Genomic DNA, 18,997 nt, shown 5'->3' on the forward strand with positions numbered 1-18,997 from the left:
GTAGCATAACCATTATAGTCCAAGTTATAGCCCATAAATATCATTGTCCTCACTGTTACTGAATGGGCTATACAAGTTCCAATGTCCCCAACAACAACAATATCAGCAACAGCAGAACTACCTTGATGGTATTTATCAAACAGGACCATGTTTCCACAATTACCGACACAGTCGCTCTTTCTCTGCTATGCTATGCAGTGCTTAGAAAATAAAAAATAGCCCCCCTGATAGTCCATGACTGGCAGAAATTAATTTGATTTAATGCATCCAATTCAAAGCAATTTGCAACTGGGAGAGAGGGACAGCACAAACATGAATCACTGAGCCGTTTGGAGAGGCTATTCATTTGGCTAATTAACCCATGATACTTGTTTAACTGCCATCCTCTTCACTGATTAGGCTAGTGTTGTGGACGGACACGACTCTCCCTGGCTCTGTCCCAAATGGCACCCTATTGTCACACTGTTCCCTTTATAGTGCACTACTTATAGGACCCTATGTGCCCTTGTCAAAAGTAGTGCACTATATCAGGAATAGGGCTCCATTTGGGACACATCACATTTGGGACACGGAAGGGGAGTGTCGAGTCCCTATGTCGTGTCCCTATGGGCCTTTGTCAAAAGTAGTGCACTATATAGGGAATAGGGCGCCATTTGGGACACAACCCTCAATCAGAAGAGGAAGGCCACCAAAAAATGCAGAAATGTCCATCCCGAACTACAATATTTTCCATCTAGATAGAACTGCTAAAGGGGGCGGAGTTGCAATCTACTGTAGAGATAGCCTGCAGAGCTCTATCATACTATCCAGGTCTGTGCCCAAACAGTTTGAGCTTCTACTTCTAAAAATCCACCTTTCCAGAAATAAGTATCTCACTGTTGCCGCTTGCTACAGACCCCCCTCAGCCCCCAGTTGTGCCCTGGACACCATATGTGAATTGCTTGCCCCCCATCTATCCTCAGAGTTCGTACTGCTTGGTGACCTAAACTGGGATATACTTAACACCCCGGCCGTCCTACAATCTAAACTAGATGCCCTCAATCTCACATAAATTATCAAGGAACCTACCAGGTACAACCCTAAATCCGTAAACATGGGCACCCTCATAGATATCATCCTGATAAATGTACCCTCTAAATACACCTCCGCTGTCTTCAACCAGGATCTCAACGATCACTGCCTCATTGCCTGCGTCCGTAATGGGTCCGCGGTCAAACGACCACCCCTCATCACTGTCAAACGCTCCCTAAAACACTTCAGCGAGCAGGCCTTTCTAATTGACCTGGCCCGGGTATCCTGGATGGATATTGACCTCATTCCGTCAGTAGAGGATGCCTGGATGTTCTTCAAAAGTGCTTTCCTCTCCATCTTAAATAAGCATGCCCCATTCAAAAAATTCAGAACTAAGAACAGATATAGACCCTGGTTCACCCCAGACTTGACTGCTCTTGACCAGCACAAAAACATCCTGTGGCGGGTGACGCTCTAGATCTAAACTGTTACAGACCTATATCCATCCTGCCCTGCCTTTCGAAAGTATTTGAAACCCAAGTTAACAAACAGATCACCAACCATTTCGAATCCCACCGTACCTTCTCTGCAATGCAATCTGGTTTCTGAGCTGGTCATGGGTGCACCTCATCCACGCTCAAGGTCCTAAACGATATAATAACCGCGATCGATAAAAGACAGTACTGTGCAGCGTCTTCATCGACCTGGCCAAGGCTTTTGACTCTGTCAATCACCGCATTCTTATTGGCAGACTAAATAGCCTTGATTTCTCAAATGACTGCCTCGCCTACTTCTCAGATAGAGTTCAATGTGTCAAATCAGAGGGCCTGTTGTCAGGACCTCTGGCAGTCTCTATGGGGGTGCCACAGGGTTCAATTCTCGGGCCGACTCTATTCTCTGTGTATATCAATGATGTCGCTCTTGCTGCTGGTGACTCTCAGATCCACCTCTACGCAGACGACACCATTTTGTATACATCTGGCCCTTCTTTGGACACTGTGTTAACAAACCTCCAAACGAGCTTCAATGCCATACAACACTCCTTCCGTGGCCTCCAACTGCTCTTAAACGCTAGTAAAACTAAATGCATGCTCTTCAATCGAACGCTGCTTGCACCCGCCTGCCCGACTAGAATCACTACTCTCGGCGGGTCTGACTTAGAATATGTGGACAACTACAAATACCTAGGTGTCTGGTTAGACCGTAAACTCTCCTTATAGACTTACATTAAGCATCTCCAGCTTCCTATTTCGCAACAAAGCCTCCTTCACTCATGCTGCTAAACATGCCCTCGTAAAACTGACTATCCAACCGATCCTTGACTTCGGCGATGTCATTTACAAAATAGCTTCCAACACCCTACTCAGCAAATTGGATGTAGTCTATCACAAGTGCCATCCATTTTGTCACCAAAGCCCCATATACAACCCACCATTGTGACCTGTATGCTCTCATTGGCTGGCACTCACTACATATTCGTCGCCAAACCCACTGGCTCCAGGTCATCTATAAATCACTTCTAGGCAAATCCCCGCCTTATCTTAGCTCATTGTTCACCATAGCAACACCCACCCGTAGTATGCGTTCCGGCAGGTATATCTCACTGGTCATTCCTTCCAGTTCTCTGCTGCAAATGACTGGAACGAACTGCAAAAATCTCTGAAGCTGGAGACCCTTATCTCCCTCACTAACTTTAAGCATCAGTTGTCAGAGCAGCTTACCAATCACTGCACCTGTACACAGCCCATCTGTAATTAGCCCACCCAACTACCTCATCCCCATATTGTTATTTACATTGTTATTTATTTTGCTCATTTGCACCCCAGTATCTCTATTTGCACATCATCTTCTGCACATCTATCACTCCAGTGTTAATACTAAATTGTAATTATTTTGCACTATGGCCTATTTATTGCCTTACCTCCATAACTTACTACATTTGCACACACTGTATATAGATGTTCTACTGTGTTATTGACTGTACGTTTTGTTTATTCCATATGCAACTCTGTGTTGTTGTTGTTTTTATCGCACTGCTTTGCTTTATCTTGGCCAGGTCGCAGTTGTAAATGAGAACTTGTTCTCAACTGGCTTACCTGGTTAAATAAAGGTGAAATAAAAATATAAAAAAAACACTGAGAGAGATTCTAAAAGGAGAAGAGGCTGGGAGAGTTTGGGGATATTCATCCAGTCTACCTCCCTCTAGTGGGCTGTCTTCTTAAGATGGAAGGTAGCCTAGCAGTTAAGAGCGTTGGGCCAGTAACCGAAAGGTTGCTGGTTCCAATCCCCGAGCCGACTAGGGGAAAATTCCAATGCTGCTGTTTCTCGTTGAATTTGACGCACTTGTGAAGATAGATATGGAACTCAAGTTCAACCAATGTGCTTGTCTCAGTGTTGGGAAACGATACAATGTCGCCATTTAGTGGTCAACTGTCAACAGGCTGAGCCAAGACAGTTGAAGTCGGTTTTTCTTGTTATAATTGGTAAGTGGTGCTTCAAATAAAATATTAATGTCCCCTTTCGATTTTACCCCACAAATATTAACATCGATTTTTTTTCTTAGACTCAGTCCTGAGAAAAGGCATCAGAAAATGAATGCTATTACTATTGTTTAGGGATATGTTTTTCCTCATAAAATAACTTTGTATACAATGTAGGTAAGCTATAGCTTCAAATAAAACTATTAAAAAAGTAACGTTGCAGTCATGGAAAGTCATTCCATGAGCAACAGAGACATTAAATATAAATATTCTGGTATTTCCATGTGAAAATGTAATGGGATGTATTTGCTCTATTTAAATTGTTCCACTCTTTGCACACTATTTGATTGTACACATCTGTTAGAGTGTGGCTTTAATTGGCATTAATTGATAAAATGTGTAGGCTACCATCCTTTTGTTTATGTACAAGAAGACATTTCCGACAGAGGGCATTGTAGAGCTGTATCTATGATGTAACAGCACCATCTCCCGTCTTTGTTGTTGTACGCCCCGAAAACACAGCATCAGCACCAGCGCGTCAACACCACCAGCCTGCCTGCTTTCTGTGCATACGTAGGTTACCTGCCTCCGTTCGACCATGAGGTTTCCATGACAAAGAAAGTGGCGAGACTAGGCCTCCATTCCTCCTCCTCCGTCTCATTTCGCGCAGTTATGTCTTTGGTTCGCGGCTCCCTCTCGCCATGCCTGCGGACCGCCTGTACCTGCTTTTCTTGCTGGTTGTGATCTCCTGCGGGGATGGTGTCGTGAGGGCGGCGGCGGAGGGTGGTGTCGCCACCGCCACCGGCCTACCCGCGCTGCTGGCCGCCGAGGACAATGCCATCGCCACTGTCCCAGACGGATCCATCACCGGCCAGACGGCCCTTTATCAGGTTCAGACACCGTCTACCCTAATACCAGGTACAGGACATGTTTGCGGTATATTTGGGTTGGGCTGCGGATTTGAGGGCCTGGCCAGCATGTTAAAATGGTGGGGAGAAAATGTTCAATGTGGAGAGAATAAAAACTTGGGCATGATAACGGAACATAACAGATAATAATGTATCATTGATGATAGCATATAGGACGATATAGGATGATGATTATAACATTTTGTATTTTGTGTATTTACCCCACTCAACATAGGCTACAGCCCTACAACAATAACATGTAAAAATGCCCCACAGAAATACAATGATGTTCTAAAACATAATGTACACAATGATTGGACCGTTATCGGTAAACCTATGCACACCGGTTTTAACAACTTTGTCTTCACATATTGAAGAGTAGCTTACACATTCAATATAAAGTATCTGTCTAAGATGTATGACTGTCACTGCAATCTAATATTCTGTCCCCTTCTACAGATTCCCCTGGCAGCTAATCGGATTAAGTGTTGTGATTTCATTTGAAGGTTTTCGAGATTAGGGGATTATCAGTATGGCCAGTGTGAAACGGTGCTTGTAATGATCAGGGTTTTAATCCTTTAGTACAGCATGCTCACACCATATCTTTTTCACCATTGCCTTGCTTCAGAAGTCCTTTATTTAATTGACTCAGCCTCATCATATTAGTTTGAGTTATTATCATGAGTAACTATGATCAGATTAGTAAACAGATTGTAGCCTATAAATAGGCCACATTTGCTCATTGTGGCAGTTGTGAAGCAGTTTTGTCAAGGCAGCCTTGTATGCTAAATAGGGCCTATAGCATCAGTGTGTGTGTGTTGGTGGGGAAAGAACGTTGTCTGGCACCGCACAAGACCTCTCACAGATGCTACTTTGATCTATTTTTCATTCCCTCTCACAGATTCAGCTCTCATCACTTTTTCATGTGCAGTTAAAGGTTACTGAGAAAATTCATAGAGCTGCCACTGAATCTGAGGAGAGACTGTTTTAATGGGATCTCTGCATTCACAAAGCCATACACCGGCATACAACTTTAGATAAACCTTCGAAAACACCTTTAAATACAACTCATTGGTCTTTTAGTGTAGTCTGGTCTCTTTGTATGTGGCTTTCTAAATGATATGTTCCACCAGAAAGGTTGTGTTCTGCACTGGTACATTCTATGAACATACATGGTATTCTGCGATTGTAGTGTAGAAAATCAGCCATACAAATAAAGGTTTAATATGTCATTGCAATGTACAACCGCCTCACTTCCTGCGTCTCACTTCCTGTTTCCTGTGTCTCCCCAGAGCCGCCCTTTGCCCTGAGGGTCCTAGTGAAGGACCAGGTGACCCGGCGGCCCCTGGGCGGGGCCCAGGTGGAGGTGTTTGTCAACCACACCCTGAGTAGCCAGGCCCTGACTGGGGAGAGGGGAGAGGTGCAGCTCAGGGTCCCTTACAGCCTGGGCCTCAGCCTGACCATCGTAGCTAGCATGGAGGGATACGTCCTCACCCCGCTGCCCTGGAGAACCACCAAGAGACCCAGTGAGTAGCACCGTGATAGTCTGGCCCCATCTGGAGGAGTCCCTGAGAGGCACCCAACCAACTGACCTTTGGGTGTCGGGTGTGGCTAAATTCTATAGAGTTTAAACTGGGATAGTTCACCCAAATTACTAAATGATACAGCTGTTTGTTTCATTTCCTTTAAAGCATTGATTTGGCACAATGAGCAAAAATAAGGTGTTCAACTACTGTGTCACATAGCATATTAGCATCAGTGTTTGTTTTTGCGTTGTATAATTGTTGAAGCAAAGCACAATTTAATACTGTACACTACATTCATTTTATTGATTTCTTACTCTCAGAAGCAGGATGCTCTATGTATAGCACGTGTAGCCAGCGAGTCTGAGGCAAGTGTTTTGTGCTGAAATGTAACACCATATAATGCCCTGCCATATCTCGTGTCAGCTAATTGCAGCTGTATTGAATAAGATGTTAAGGGGACACTGACCACCATTTTGACATGCTGTATTTAGTAAGAGGAGACTGCTGCTCTCTCTCTCTTTCTCTCTCTCTCTCTCTCTCTCTCTCTCTCTCTCTCTCTCTCTCTCTGTCTGTCTCGCTCTGTCTGTCTCTCTCTCTCTCGAATAAGGCAGAGAAAAGGAGAGAAAGAAAGAGAGAGAACAGAGAAAGATAAAGAGAGAGAGAACAGAGAAAGATAAAGAGAGAGGGCCAAAGAAAAAACTGACTGGCGGTACAAGCTATACTCTGCATCATCAAATGCAGAGGGCCACCTCCCTTCTCTCTAATCTAATACGCAGGACCATAAAAAGTCTGATTCAATGTCGCCATCTACTGGTGGCTTTGTACAAGTACAGGAACATGACACTACAAAGGTACCATTTTGATGGGTGCATCTCAATAGGGTCGAGGGATTTCCTGACTGGAATGTTACCTGACCTGACCTCATGTGTGTTACAGTATTCTCCTCTGTGACCCTATCGCTGCTCCCTCAAAAACAAGGCAACATCTGGCTGTTTGACGACTCTGTGCTCATCACTGGGAAGTTACCTGGTAAGTGCACGCATCTGGAAACTGTGTCACTTGAACGTAACCCTAAATGTGATACAACATCTTACTCTTTAAACAATTTTAGGCTGCTGTGGCAAAAGTGCTTTGGTAGAGGGAATGAACTCCATCTTGTCTTTTTCTTCATATTATTTCAGACATCTCCTACCAGCCCAGCGTTCAGTTCCCCAAGAGTCACCTGATGCTCTCAGACGGCAGTAACACCACCACAGTGATGGCCTACCTGACCGTGCCGCAGCGCCACCTAGGCAAGGACTGTGTCAACTGCACCCCAGGCATCATTCACAACAAGTCAGGTGGGCTCAGCAAATCGAATACATGGAGTGCAGTGCAACAACTAATGGGAATGAGAGGTGGTATTGATACATGAAAGTAAGCATTGAACACTTCCAAGATTGAGGAATACTTCAAGATTCTGAGCTGAAGTAGCCCTCGGAAAACTATTAATTTGCTGAAAACTATTTCTCTTTAACTTTGTAGTGTTTGTAGAGCCTGCGTATTTTTGAACGTTGGACATGTTGTAATTCTCTCCCGTGTGTTTGTATGTCACAGGAGGTTGGTGGCACCTTAATTGGGGAGGACGGGTTTGTGGTAATTACTGGAGCGGAATAAGTGGAATGGTATCAAATACATCAAACACATGGTTTTCATGTGTTTGATGCCATTCCATTTGCTCCCTTCCAGACATTATTATGAGCCGTCCTCCCCTCAGCAGCCTCCACTGTTGTATGTGTGTTCAGTGTTCAGGAGTGTTGAGTTGCGGGCGATGGCAGCGGTCAGTACTCTGCTGTACTCTGGTGGTCAGGAGGTCCAGGTGAAAGGCCCCATCCAGATCTCCCTGCCCCTGGCACATACCACCAACCTGAGACCCTCCGACACCCTCCCTGCCTGGGCCTTCAACACCAAGACAGGTGGGGAATATAGCTATTAGAAAAGTTTGTGGTCATACGCACATCCTTAAAAACATACAGTAGGTGCTGGGTTAATAAAGAATACTTTTAAAGAACAGGAAGCCTGCACACTGTTTATGCTCCCAATTCACCTCTTTGTTGACAACGTTTCGATCCGAACTGGATCTTCTCCTGGTCAAAACGAAGATGAAGATCCTGTTCGGATCGAAACGTTGTCAATAAAGAGGTGAATTGGGAGAATAAACAATGTGCAGGCCTTCCTGTTCTTTACGAATATAGCTATTAGCGCAACAGAAGGACTAGGCCTGGAACTCGACCTACCATAGCGACTTGTTCATAGTCTTTGTTTACAAAATACTTCCTGTGTTCACTTACTTTGTGGAACTGGAAGTATCTGCCTGTGTCTTCCAAGTTGTTTCTTCATACATTTTCCTCACAATGTTTTGTCCTCCAGGTGCTTGGGAGAACCAGGGTCTGGGGATAGTGAAGATGGTTGAAGATCGTCTGGTCTGGACCTACATGGCTTCTCACCTAGGTTACTGGATCGCTGCACCCGTACCCTCCTCCAATGGTATAAAGATTGTAACGGTCCAAAATGAAGTTGTCATGAATTGAATGTTACAAATTAACTAAATGATGGAGTCTCACTCTCAGTATTATCTTCAAACATGTCTTACTATACTGGAGAACATATTGACCTTAATCAACATAATATGATCAACACATCTCTGTCTGTACTTTTCTAGGTTACATGGGCCATGCCAGCTCAATGGAATTCCTCTCCTACCACACCTACCTGCTCATAGGAATACTGGGGGGGACTCTGGTTATAGTCTTGGGCTTTCTGGCTGTGCTGCTGTGTCGCTGTGGGTAAGAGACCAATCTAATTAACTAACGTTACTGGTCGTGTGGCAACTGCAGCTGAAAATGGCACAGATGGGGGCGTGTGGGGCAAAGGGGGTTGTACAAAATATTTACAGTAAGTTATACAATTTAAAACATTTGAGGGGCCATGATTGTTCTACTAATTGTTGACACAAATGCTGATTATATGAGGTTAAACGTACACATCACAAAGATCCCCAAAAAGACCCATTCTGTAATGACTACCTTCTCTGCTTCTCAATCAACCTGCTGTGTTGTCTGTCATCTGCAGAGGTCCAGGTTCCTCTCGTGAGCCGAGGAGGAGAAGAGCACGGTTCTCTAAGCTGTCTGTTCTGAAGAAGGACCAGACCACCTCCACCCACATGGAGGAGGGCCATGCCATGATGTCCTTCCACCCCGGAGACAGAGCCCACGGCCTGGCCTCGCGCAGCGTCCAGTGTGACCCCTCCTCCACCCCCAGGCACAACAAAGCCAACTACAACATCTATGTGGAAGACCCCGGGCGTGGGTCTGCTGCCCTCCTGTATGAAAATGTGGGGAGCGGGAACAAGGGTCCCCAGGCATCACACCACTACGTCAACAGTGAGGAGGTGGCTCGGCTGAGGGAGAGGTCCAGAGAGGACCAGAATAGAGCTCACCTGGGTGGAGGTGCTCAGCTGCTCCACCTCTACAACCAGCCTGTGGCCATCCTCCAGGCCCCGGAGCTCTTCAGCAGCCAGGGTGGGGAGCAGCAAGGATCAGGCTGCAAGTCAGCCACCTTCCCCCGCAACGGAGGAGCCTATGACCCCCACTCCCACTCTGAGCAGGGCGGTCAGGACAGCTACACCCAGACCCTCCCTAAGAACCCCCACCACGCCCAGGGAGCCAACCCCCAGCAGGGCGGCCAGGACCAGCCCCAGGCCCTGGAGAACCCTCCCCAGGGCCCATCCTCTAACCCTGGGGTGTGGGGCCGCTACAGCAGCCTCCTGGAGTCCTCGGTGTCCGTCCCCGGTACCCTGAACGAAGCAGCTGGAATGAGGGCCTTCGGCGGTGGGGTGGGGGGCCCCGGTGAACTCCAGGGGATATCAGAGCGTACTCTCCTGGAGCTGACCCGAGGCAAGGCCTCGTCGCCTCACCCCAGGGCCTGGTTTGTCTCCCTGGATGGGAAACCAGCCGCCTCGGTCCGCCACTCCATCATAGAGCTCCAGGGCCGCCACCCACGGCCCCCCAGCAGCAACGACACCAGCCTGGACTCTGGCGTGGACATGAACGAGCCCCAGCAGAGTGTGAGGGAGGCGGAGCGAGAGAGGCCATCCATCCGGGGCTCGTTCCCCCACCACAGCAGAGGGCGCTACAGCGAGGAGCAGGACTTGAGCAGCAGTGAGAGTGGCACCACCGCCACCTGCACCCCTGAAGACCCCTACCTGAGGAACATTCTGGACGGGAGCAGCGGGGCCATTCCCAATATCCCGGAGGAGCGGGACGGGATGGACACGTCCAGTGCGCAGGAGGACAGTGAGTCGAGGGGGACACCGCCCCCACGCAGGCTGAGGAAGGTGAGGGAGAAGGGGAGGGCCGAGAAGAGAAGCGCCAGGCACCATGTCAGAGAAGAGAGGCCTCTGGTCAAACGGAGCTAAGGTACTGCTCACCAGAGATGGACTGAGGTGGGACTTATTTCATTACCAGTCAATTCTGGAAGTGTATTGACATTATTGGCATTCAGTAGTTAATGGGCTTTTTTCAAGTCCAGTTGCATGGTCAGTGCTTTTTCCTGAATTGGCTGCGACGGTTACAGAAACGTTGAATTTGTCAAGAAGGGATTGAGTCTATTGTTTATTATTTTCCTATAGGGGTCGTACATTGACGGACGGCTGAGACAATATAAGGCGATGTCAAAGCGTTTTCTGTGGTTTGATGGATGTGTTTGCGCCAGTCGTTCTAAAAGGAATAGTTAGATTGATGCTAGTGCTATACAGGAGTAGTATGGCTGCATTCTTTACACTGCCTGCATTGAGGAATGTTTAGTGATACTGTATAGAGAGATAATGAAGGGTAATTAGAAAGGATAGAGGGCTGTATTGGGCTGAGCTGATGAGATCTGACAGCAGAGACAGACAGTGATACAGTCCTCCTGTACAGAACACTAACACTTACCCACCGTGATTGCCTGCCTTTAAAGGAAATCAATATTAACACCATTGCCTGCTCTGCTCACAGTGTTTAAGACTGGCTGTACCCAGCCATCTGTCTATCGCTCTCTTTATAAACTAGACACTGATTCACAGCTGTCCCTTTTAGAGGTCATTGTTACACCTCTATTAAGGGGAAAAGACCGGATTTCTTTGAGAATGCATGAAAGGTCAAAAGTTAAATTGTGTGTATTAAAGAGGAAAGTATGTGTATTTTAATTGTAGTGTGAAGACATTGGAAATGATGCCTCTTCTTAGGGACATTGGGTCTGAGGGATATTAATCCAGTCATTTATTACTTTAACGTATTCTTCTTCAAATAGTTACTGTTGATGTTGAGTGATTCCTGTTCCACAAGCAGATCTTACACAAAACATTGCTGTTCTTACATACAGATGGAGTGTGGGGAGGCGCCAGTTTAAGCTTTCATTGTTCAGTCTAAAAAGCACAGAACACTTTAATTTGCCTTGTTTGTGATGCATTTGAGCACAATTGGGCACGATACATAAAATACAATTTGATTGGTTAGAACCCGCTGCAATGAGAACTTATTAAGCATAACATAAAACACTCAAATAAATGAAAGACACTTAAATTTATGTTGGTTTTTTTTATTGTAAAAAGCGAGGTGGTATTTCAAATGAACATAAACTATATTACTGTGATTGACTGATACATTTGGTGAAGCACACAATCTCCTCCTGAAAATGATCTCACCAGCAATATCAGTCGTCCTGCTGCTAAATTTGAAACATCATTCATATTTTGGCCATATTTAGTCTTCCTCATGGTGTGACACACCTTCAGTGTGTATGAAGATAAATACTGTACATGAATAGCTTTATTTGGTACAGTGGCTTGCGAAAGTATTCACCCCCCTTGGCATTTTTCCTGTTTTGTTGCCTTACAACCTGGAATTAAAATGGATTTTTGGGGGTTTTGTATCATTTGATTTACACAACATGCCTACCACTTCGAAGATGCAAAATATGTTTTCTTGTGAAACAAACAAGAAATAAGACAACAGAACAGGTGTATATATACTGAGATCATGTGACAGATCATGTGACACTTAAATAAAGTCCACCTGTGTGCAATCTAACTAATTATGTGACTTCTGAAGGTAATTGGTTGCACCAGATCTTATTTAGGGCCTTCATAGCAAAGGGGGTAAATACATATGCACGCACCACTTTTCAGTTATTTATTTCTTAGAATTTTTTGAAACAAGTTATTTTTTTCATTTCATTTCACCAATTTGTACTATTTTGTGTATGTCCATTACATGAAATCCAAATAAAAATCCATTTAAATTACAGGTTGTAATGCAACAAAATAGGAAAAACACCAAGGGGGATGAATACTTTTGCAAGGCACTGTATGTACATACTCAAGCATATGATGTAGTATGTGCGAAAGTGTATTTTATGTTGAAGTGTGCACACAGTTGTCCTATCCTTTCTCAGCAACTGCAAAGAAAAATGTTTTGAGAGAATGCTTCTCAGTGTGAAGAAGAAAGAGAAGCTTTTTTCAGCCATCATCACAATTCATAAACCCAAGCTTTCGTGTATGTGCTTTACTTTGGAGGTTTAATACATTATTGTATGTTAGCTTAGGTGAGATGAATAGGTTCAAATGTGATCTGGAGTATAAAAAGCTTGACGACGTAGCAACTTGTACCTTAATTCTAAATGTAGCAACGCAAGTTATACACCTGATGATTGCAGTGACGATTTATGAAGCTTAAAATGAATGAACTTTTTGTTGTTGTTGTTGTTGTTGTTGTCGCCACTGATGAAGGTTATGAAAAACAAGCTGTTTGAACCGTTGGAGAATTGTATAAAGTATAGTATGACATAATATTTATCCGAGACAAAACAGACCCCACTGGCCCATTCTTTTCAAAGTGGCCTTCACTGAATGTATTTCCTTGTATTTATTTAAATGTAATGTAGTGTATTTCTACTGTCTGTACTCATTTAACGTTAACTGGCATTCAGGCTTTTGAAACAGGCATTTCTTGTGTTTGATTACGTCAGTATATTACAGTAGTGTTATTAGTCGGCCTTTTTGTGCACTTATCAATGCCTCAGTAATAAACTCACTTGATACCAAGATGATGCATTTCTAACATTTATTCATTTAAAAATGTCAACGGAATGAAGTTAGAATAACTATAAAAATTAGCATTGACAACAATTGCATAAACAGCTTTATAATGATGACCGCACAGGGTCTGTCCATAAAATAACCAAATCTATTTTTTAAAGTGTTGTATTTACAGTTTGGGTCATTTGCTATGGCATCTGCATACTTTGTCCATTCTAGCATGACCATCTAGTGATCAACTATGGCCTATAGATGCCCTAAGCTCCCCAGTCATGGACACCAGCTCAGAGTTCCCAACCTCCTCCCCCTCTCCCAGTGGGACACACCGCCCCAGCGCCCTCCTCAGAGCCCGCCGGAACTCCCTCGACGCAAAGTAGTACACAAACGGGTCAAAGCAGCAGTTGAGGCTGTTGATGCTTAGCACTAGTTTATAGTACTTGTACAGACTCTTGCCCTGGGAGTGGTAGATTAGGTGCAGGCCATGAAGGGTGATGGTTGGTAGGTAACACACCACAAAGCACATGGTTGCCAAGGCGACTGTGGTCTGAGCCCGTCGCCTTGACAACACTTCCCTCTTATCGCCACTGCTTTCAGCTGCTGTCGGCAATGACCTGTGCAGGCCTCTCGCCACGGCAACGTAACAGCTGACCAGGACGGCTAACGGCAACACATAGAACATCAGCAGAACCACTAGAAAGTAGAGATAGGATACTGATTGGTTAGGGAACAGTGCACGCGGAAGCACGTCGAAGCAGGTCGTGATGTCTAGCTCGACGACCCGGAGGGTGAGGTCACGCCTGAGCAAGGGCGTCTGAGTAATCAGAACAAACGCCCAGATGAGGACGCAGGCAATGGCGGCTCGCCGGGCGGTGCGCCAGTGTTTGGTGCGGAGCGGGTGTACGACACCGCAGTAGCGCTCGAGCGCGATGGCACAGGTGGTGAGGACGGAGCAGTGCAGGTTGCAGTTGAGGGCTGTGGTGGTGAGGCCACAGAGAGCAGCGCCCCACGGCCAGTCATTACCCCACAGGTGGTACAAAACCTGGGAGAGAGAGCGAGAGAGAGAAAGATGGGCTTAGTGGTCATCAAATATTAGCTATGTCCAACTAGATAGGAAAAGTTTCTGGAGAAACGTAGTGGTATGTGACAGCAATGACAGCGCAGATTAGTTGTAAACGGTGCCAGAGTGTCAGAGACAGCCTTGTGCTTGGCACCTATCACTGCACTGTGTTACCTGTAGTGGCAGTGACTCACCTGTAGGGGCAGGAAGGCGCTGTAGAGCAGGTCTGCCAGCGACAGGTTGATGGCAAGCACAGATGTAGGAGTGTGGCGTTTGTAGTGGATGTTCAGCAGCGCCACCAGAGACAGCAGGTTGCAGGGGGTACTGCACACAAACACAGAGAGGTAAATAATAGGCACAGCCACGGTCATCACAGGACTGACCAGCATCTCCAGGGTGGCGTTGCTGACCCCTGTGGCCACCGCTACTGAGGAGGTGTTCATCGTGACTGACCACAACAGTAACTTGACCACAGCAACAGGGGGAGTTGACCAGGGTGACTGGTCCTGTCACTTAGCCTGGGGGACAAGCATTACTGAGAATGAAGAAGGGAAGAAAAGAGAGAGAAAGAGAATGTTATACATTTCATTTGAATACACCAAAACCACACCCTGTTAGAGAAAGTTAAAAATATTGGTTAGGCAACAAGATAGTAGTGTTGTTGAATGCAGAAACAGTGTGGCTCCATGCTACTTCAACCATGTGAAAGAGGAACAATGTTTTCCTCTCTCACAATTGCCTCACACTATACTAACGTTACTGTAGTTTCACTAGAACTGGAGAAAGCCCCAGATGTTCCGTTTAAGGGGGAAAGTTATTGTAATGCTCACATGGGACTTTCCATCATGCCTATTATCTGTGTGTGTGGAAATACAAATTGGTACAGGAAATGCAGCTTGAGGTGAAGTTAGTACTTTATTACTAATTCATGCCTTCTACGTGCTATTGACCTATTGCTCTAGTACAGGGTTTCCCAAACTCGGTCCAGGGCCTACAAGACGGTAGCTCTTCAGGAACAGGGTTGGAGTGAAAACCTACAAGACGGTAGCTCTCCAGTAACAGGGTTGGAATGAAAACCTACAGGAGGGTAGCTCTCCAGGAACAGGGTTGGAATGAAAACCTACAGGAGGGTAGCTCTCCAGGAACAGGGTTGGAATGAAAACCTACAGGAGGGTAGCTCTCCAGGAACAGGGTTGGAATGAAAACCTACAAGACGGTAGCTCTCCAGTAACAGGGTTGGAGCGCCCAGATCTAGTATTTTACTTTTTAGCACTATTTTTTTTACTGTAGAGGAAGCTTGCTGATAAGCATTTCATTGCACCATTTACGCTGCATCCTGTGCATATGTCAACAACAACAAAAAACGTTGATTTAATTTGATTTAGATAGCTTTAAGTAGGTGTAGAGCTGTGAAGCAGCATTGTGAAGCTCATGAATTGTTATAAAAATGTCCCAGGCTATGTATGCGGTCATTGAGATGAAACCTCACTCTGATTTTCCACTCTGATTTCAATAGCTAGGTTTCCATCCAATTGGCAACAGCTTTTCATACTATATTTTCCCACCAGTGGTGTGTTTCCACCAAAGGGACATGTTGGCAGATAAAAGTCTGTGCATGATGACAGTGCACACAGAATGTATTTTTTCGCTTATGTTTTCATGTACTGAATAAAAATCTACAGTTCAATACGTTTCCATCACATTTTCAACACTACAGACAGTTTTATCACAAAAACTGTTGCATTAAATAGCAAACGTGCCTACTCTGGTCTTGGCATGTGCTCTCTAGCCAACAGCTCACTGTGGGTATGCTGTGCAGGTAGGCTAGTCTACATGATCAGATTATTATCGATATGAGCGAGAATATTTTTCTTTGTCAAACGACAGTCAAGCATTGATCATCATGTCACCAGAATAAGACCCTTGATATTTATTGGAGAGGAGCATCACCATGCACTTTCATCACCCTGTGAAGTTCATAATTTATTTCATCTGTAGCCTAATAAACCACATGGTTTCCGGAGTCATAGTGGGAGGAGCACACACCACACCATAAACTCCAAGTTTACTTTGATATTATGGTTATTATATCAATATTTGCGCATAAAGGCATCCCATTACCATTTCTCGCATAATACATTTTACAGACACAAAAAGATCCCACCATGTCAAAGGCACAAATTATCTGTCTACATTTATAAAATTGTACCAAAACTACCTGTTTCCATCACAGCTGTCATTATTTTATTTTTTTATAGGGTATGACTTTAGCATAAAAACTGTGCATGGAAACGTGGTTCCTAACCAGGTTTCCATCCAACCTTTCTATGACAGTAAAGTACATGTAGGATAAAAAAATCTAATGGCAGGCCTGATGGAAACAGAACAATTTAAACTTCCCAATGTCAACAAAACAAAATATACTACACAAGGTGGGGTCTTTTTGTGTAGGTAAAATTATTGATGCGAGACGAGAAATTTCGGTGGAAACGCTTTAATGGGCAAATATTGATGTAATAATCATCAGATTTTAGAATACTTGGAGTCACGCGATGACGTGTTGTGTGGTCCTCCCACTACGACTCGTCGGAAAGCGTGCCGTTTATTACGCCACAGATGAAATAAATTATCATGAACTTCACAAGGTGTTGAAAGTGCAAGGTGATGAGCTTGATGCTCATTTCCAATAAATATCGGTCTTATTCTGGTGACATTATATTTGTATTTTTTATTTAACCTTTATTTAACCAGGTAAGACCCATTGAGGTAAAAAAAACTATTTTGCGAGGGCGACCTGGCAAGAAGACAAAACAGGGAAATTGAAGCGTGTACATAAAATATTACAAACAAAATACGCACAAAAGACAAAGTGTCACAAGTTCCAGATACATTTGAAGATTAGAAACAACTGCAGCTATCAAAAACAGTGTCGTCGATCTTAGTCTTAAAAAGAGGCAAGGACACTAACACTAACTTTAATATATTTTGAAGCATGTTCCAGGATGAAGGGGCATTATGGGGAAAATATTGTTTCCCTATCTCAGTTCCTGCCTTAGGAACAGACAAGGACAGCAGCGACTGTGAACGAAGACTGTATTGAGTGACTGATCTGGTCAGTAAGGAACAGAGATACAAAGGGAGTTGTCCTATCAATGCTTTGTACACAAAAGTGTACCAGTGCATTAGTCTCCTGGTGGAGAGAGAGGTCCATTGCACCATGAAACACAGTGGTGGATGAGTGATCTAGCGTTTGTAGTAAATCTTAAAGCACCATGACTACACTGTGTTCAGAGATTTTCAGGTACTTGCTGAGGCCTGCATATAGACAATATCATCATAATCCACTTATAAAAAAAAGTGATTTGAACAAGATCCTTTCTGCCGTTTGACAAATAAAAATAATCTTGATATTTTGTCCATAATAATCTTACCATTTGACATTTTAGTAATTTAGCAGACGCTCTTATCCAGAGCGATTTACAATTAGTGAGTGCATACATTTTTCATAGGCTATATATTCGTAGGCTATACGTGTGCTCTAGCCAAAGGCGCTATCTGCGCCCTGCTTGCTGTTGGCTAGAGCGCATATGCCAATACCAGAGCAGGCACAGCTATATAAGGCACATTGTATTTGTGAGAAACCCACCAGTAGAGTCAAAAATGTAATGGAAACCCATTTAACTTGTATTTTTTATTCGGTACATGGGAATTTAACCGCAAAATGTATTTGTATGTGCACTACGTCATTGTGCATTTTGTTTTTATGCGGATTTTAGAATATTCGCATGAAACTCTGTCGCCAATCGGATGGAAACCTAGCTAGTGTTAGTGATTTAACAACTATAGAAATAAAACTGTGGCCAATAATTAAGAATACCACTTACAGCTAACATCTCCATGGAAGAACATTGATTTGTAAAATATTAATTGATTAATGAAATGTATTGTTGGTGACTTACCTTTATGCACGTGATGCTCACTGTCAGTGCTGCTACATTCAAGTGTGCAATCAGCAATAACACACAGGAAATGTGGTAAAAATGAGAGAACGCTATTTGTTCTGTGTCTTGCCCAATGACATAGTCTCTAAATCCCTCTCTTCCCCACCACTAAGGAACTGAACATGTGCCTGTAGTGTACATGCTGTTGCCACGTGTGGTGAAAAGGCGCTATCTGTGTCACTGCAAAAGAAAATACTGTGGCTGAACACTGTACAGTTGGTGGAGACAGACAGGAAACCACCTACCATCTACTCCCTGCTCTGAAATTAAATACACATCTTAATATTATGCAATATGAGTTTCCTCTCGTATCACCAAGCTAGTACTGTTTTATACAAAATATATCCTGAACAAAAATATAAACGCAACATGCAACAATTTCAAAGATTTTACTGAGTTACAGTTCATATAAGAAAATCAGTCACTTGAAATACATTCATTAGGCCCTAATCTATGGGTTTCACATGACTGGGCAGGGGTGCAGCTATGGGTGGGCCTGGGAGGGCATAGGCCCACCCACTTGGCAGCCAGGTCAACCCACTGGGGAGCCAAGCACAGCCAATCAGAATGAGTTTTTCCCCACAAAAGGGCTTTATTACAGACATAAATACTCCTCAGCACCCCCCACACCCCCCTTCAGACGATCCCGCAGGTGAAGAAGCCGGATGTGGAGGTCCTGGGCTGGCGTGGTTACACGTGGTCTGCGGTTGTGAAATCGGTTGGACATACTGCCAAATTCTCTAAAACTGGCCTTTTATTGTCCCCAGCACAAGGTGCACCTGTGTAATGATCATGCTGTTTAATCAGCTTCTTGATATGCCACACGTATCAGGTGGATGGATTATCTTGGTAAAGGAGAAATGCTCACTAACAAGGATGTAAACAAATTTGTACACA

General features: G+C 44.4%; 2 protein-coding genes across 3 annotated transcripts; one reads left to right on the forward strand and one right to left on the reverse strand.

The window, feature by feature from the left end:
• The first annotated feature begins 3,969 nt into the window (after positions 1–3,969).
• Positions 3,970–11,578, forward strand: LOC121557975 (protein FAM171B). The gene is made up of 8 exons (XM_041871417.2): positions 3,970–4,409; positions 5,692–5,925; positions 6,862–6,954; positions 7,107–7,265; positions 7,710–7,880; positions 8,335–8,451; positions 8,627–8,750; positions 9,037–11,578. Exons 1-8 carry the CDS (start codon positions 4,193–4,195, stop codon positions 10,379–10,381), a joined length of 2,460 nt encoding a protein of 819 aa, XP_041727351.2. The 5' UTR covers positions 3,970–4,192; the 3' UTR covers positions 10,382–11,578.
• A 1,325-nt stretch (positions 11,579–12,903) lies between these two features.
• On the reverse strand, positions 12,904–18,211 carry LOC121557988 (P2Y purinoceptor 8). 2 transcript variants are annotated; one of them, XM_041871436.2, is made up of 3 exons: positions 18,059–18,211; positions 14,294–14,634; positions 12,904–14,081 (listed from the first exon to the last, which is right to left on the reverse strand). In XM_041871436.2, the coding sequence occupies exons 2-3, from the start codon at positions 14,540–14,542 to the stop codon at positions 13,278–13,280; spliced, it is 1,053 nt and encodes a 350-aa protein (XP_041727370.2). In that variant the 5' UTR covers positions 14,543–14,634; positions 18,059–18,211; the 3' UTR covers positions 12,904–13,277. The 2 variants fall into 2 exon arrangements, with proteins under 2 accessions (XP_041727370.2, XP_045064708.1); XM_045208773.1 differs by lacking the exon at positions 18,059–18,211 and having other exon boundaries at positions 14,294–15,168.
• Positions 18,212–18,997: the final 786 nt, after the last annotated feature.

This window comes from Coregonus clupeaformis, chromosome 28 (genome assembly GCF_020615455.1).
Source record: "Coregonus clupeaformis isolate EN_2021a chromosome 28, ASM2061545v1, whole genome shotgun sequence".
In the NCBI taxonomy this organism is placed as follows: Eukaryota; Metazoa; Chordata; class Actinopteri; order Salmoniformes; family Salmonidae; genus Coregonus; species Coregonus clupeaformis.

Coding starts and splice junctions, on each gene's coding strand:
- LOC121557975 (XM_041871417.2), top strand. CDS start 4,193: ATGCCTGCGGACCGCCTGTACCTGCTTTTCTTGCTGGTTGTGATCTCC. Junction 7,266..7,709: donor CATCATTCACAACAAGTCAG/GTGGGCTCAGCA, acceptor ATGTGTGTTCAG/TGTTCAGGAGTGTTGAGTTG. Junction 8,751..9,036: donor GTGCTGCTGTGTCGCTGTGG/GTAAGAGACCAA, acceptor TGTCATCTGCAG/AGGTCCAGGTTCCTCTCGTG.
- LOC121557988 (XM_041871436.2), bottom strand. CDS start 14,542: ATGAACACCTCCTCAGTAGCGGTGGCCACAGGGGTCAGCAACGCCACC. Junction 14,082..14,293: donor GCGCCTTCCTGCCCCTACAG/GTGAGTCACTGC, acceptor TCTCTCTCCCAG/GTTTTGTACCACCTGTGGGG.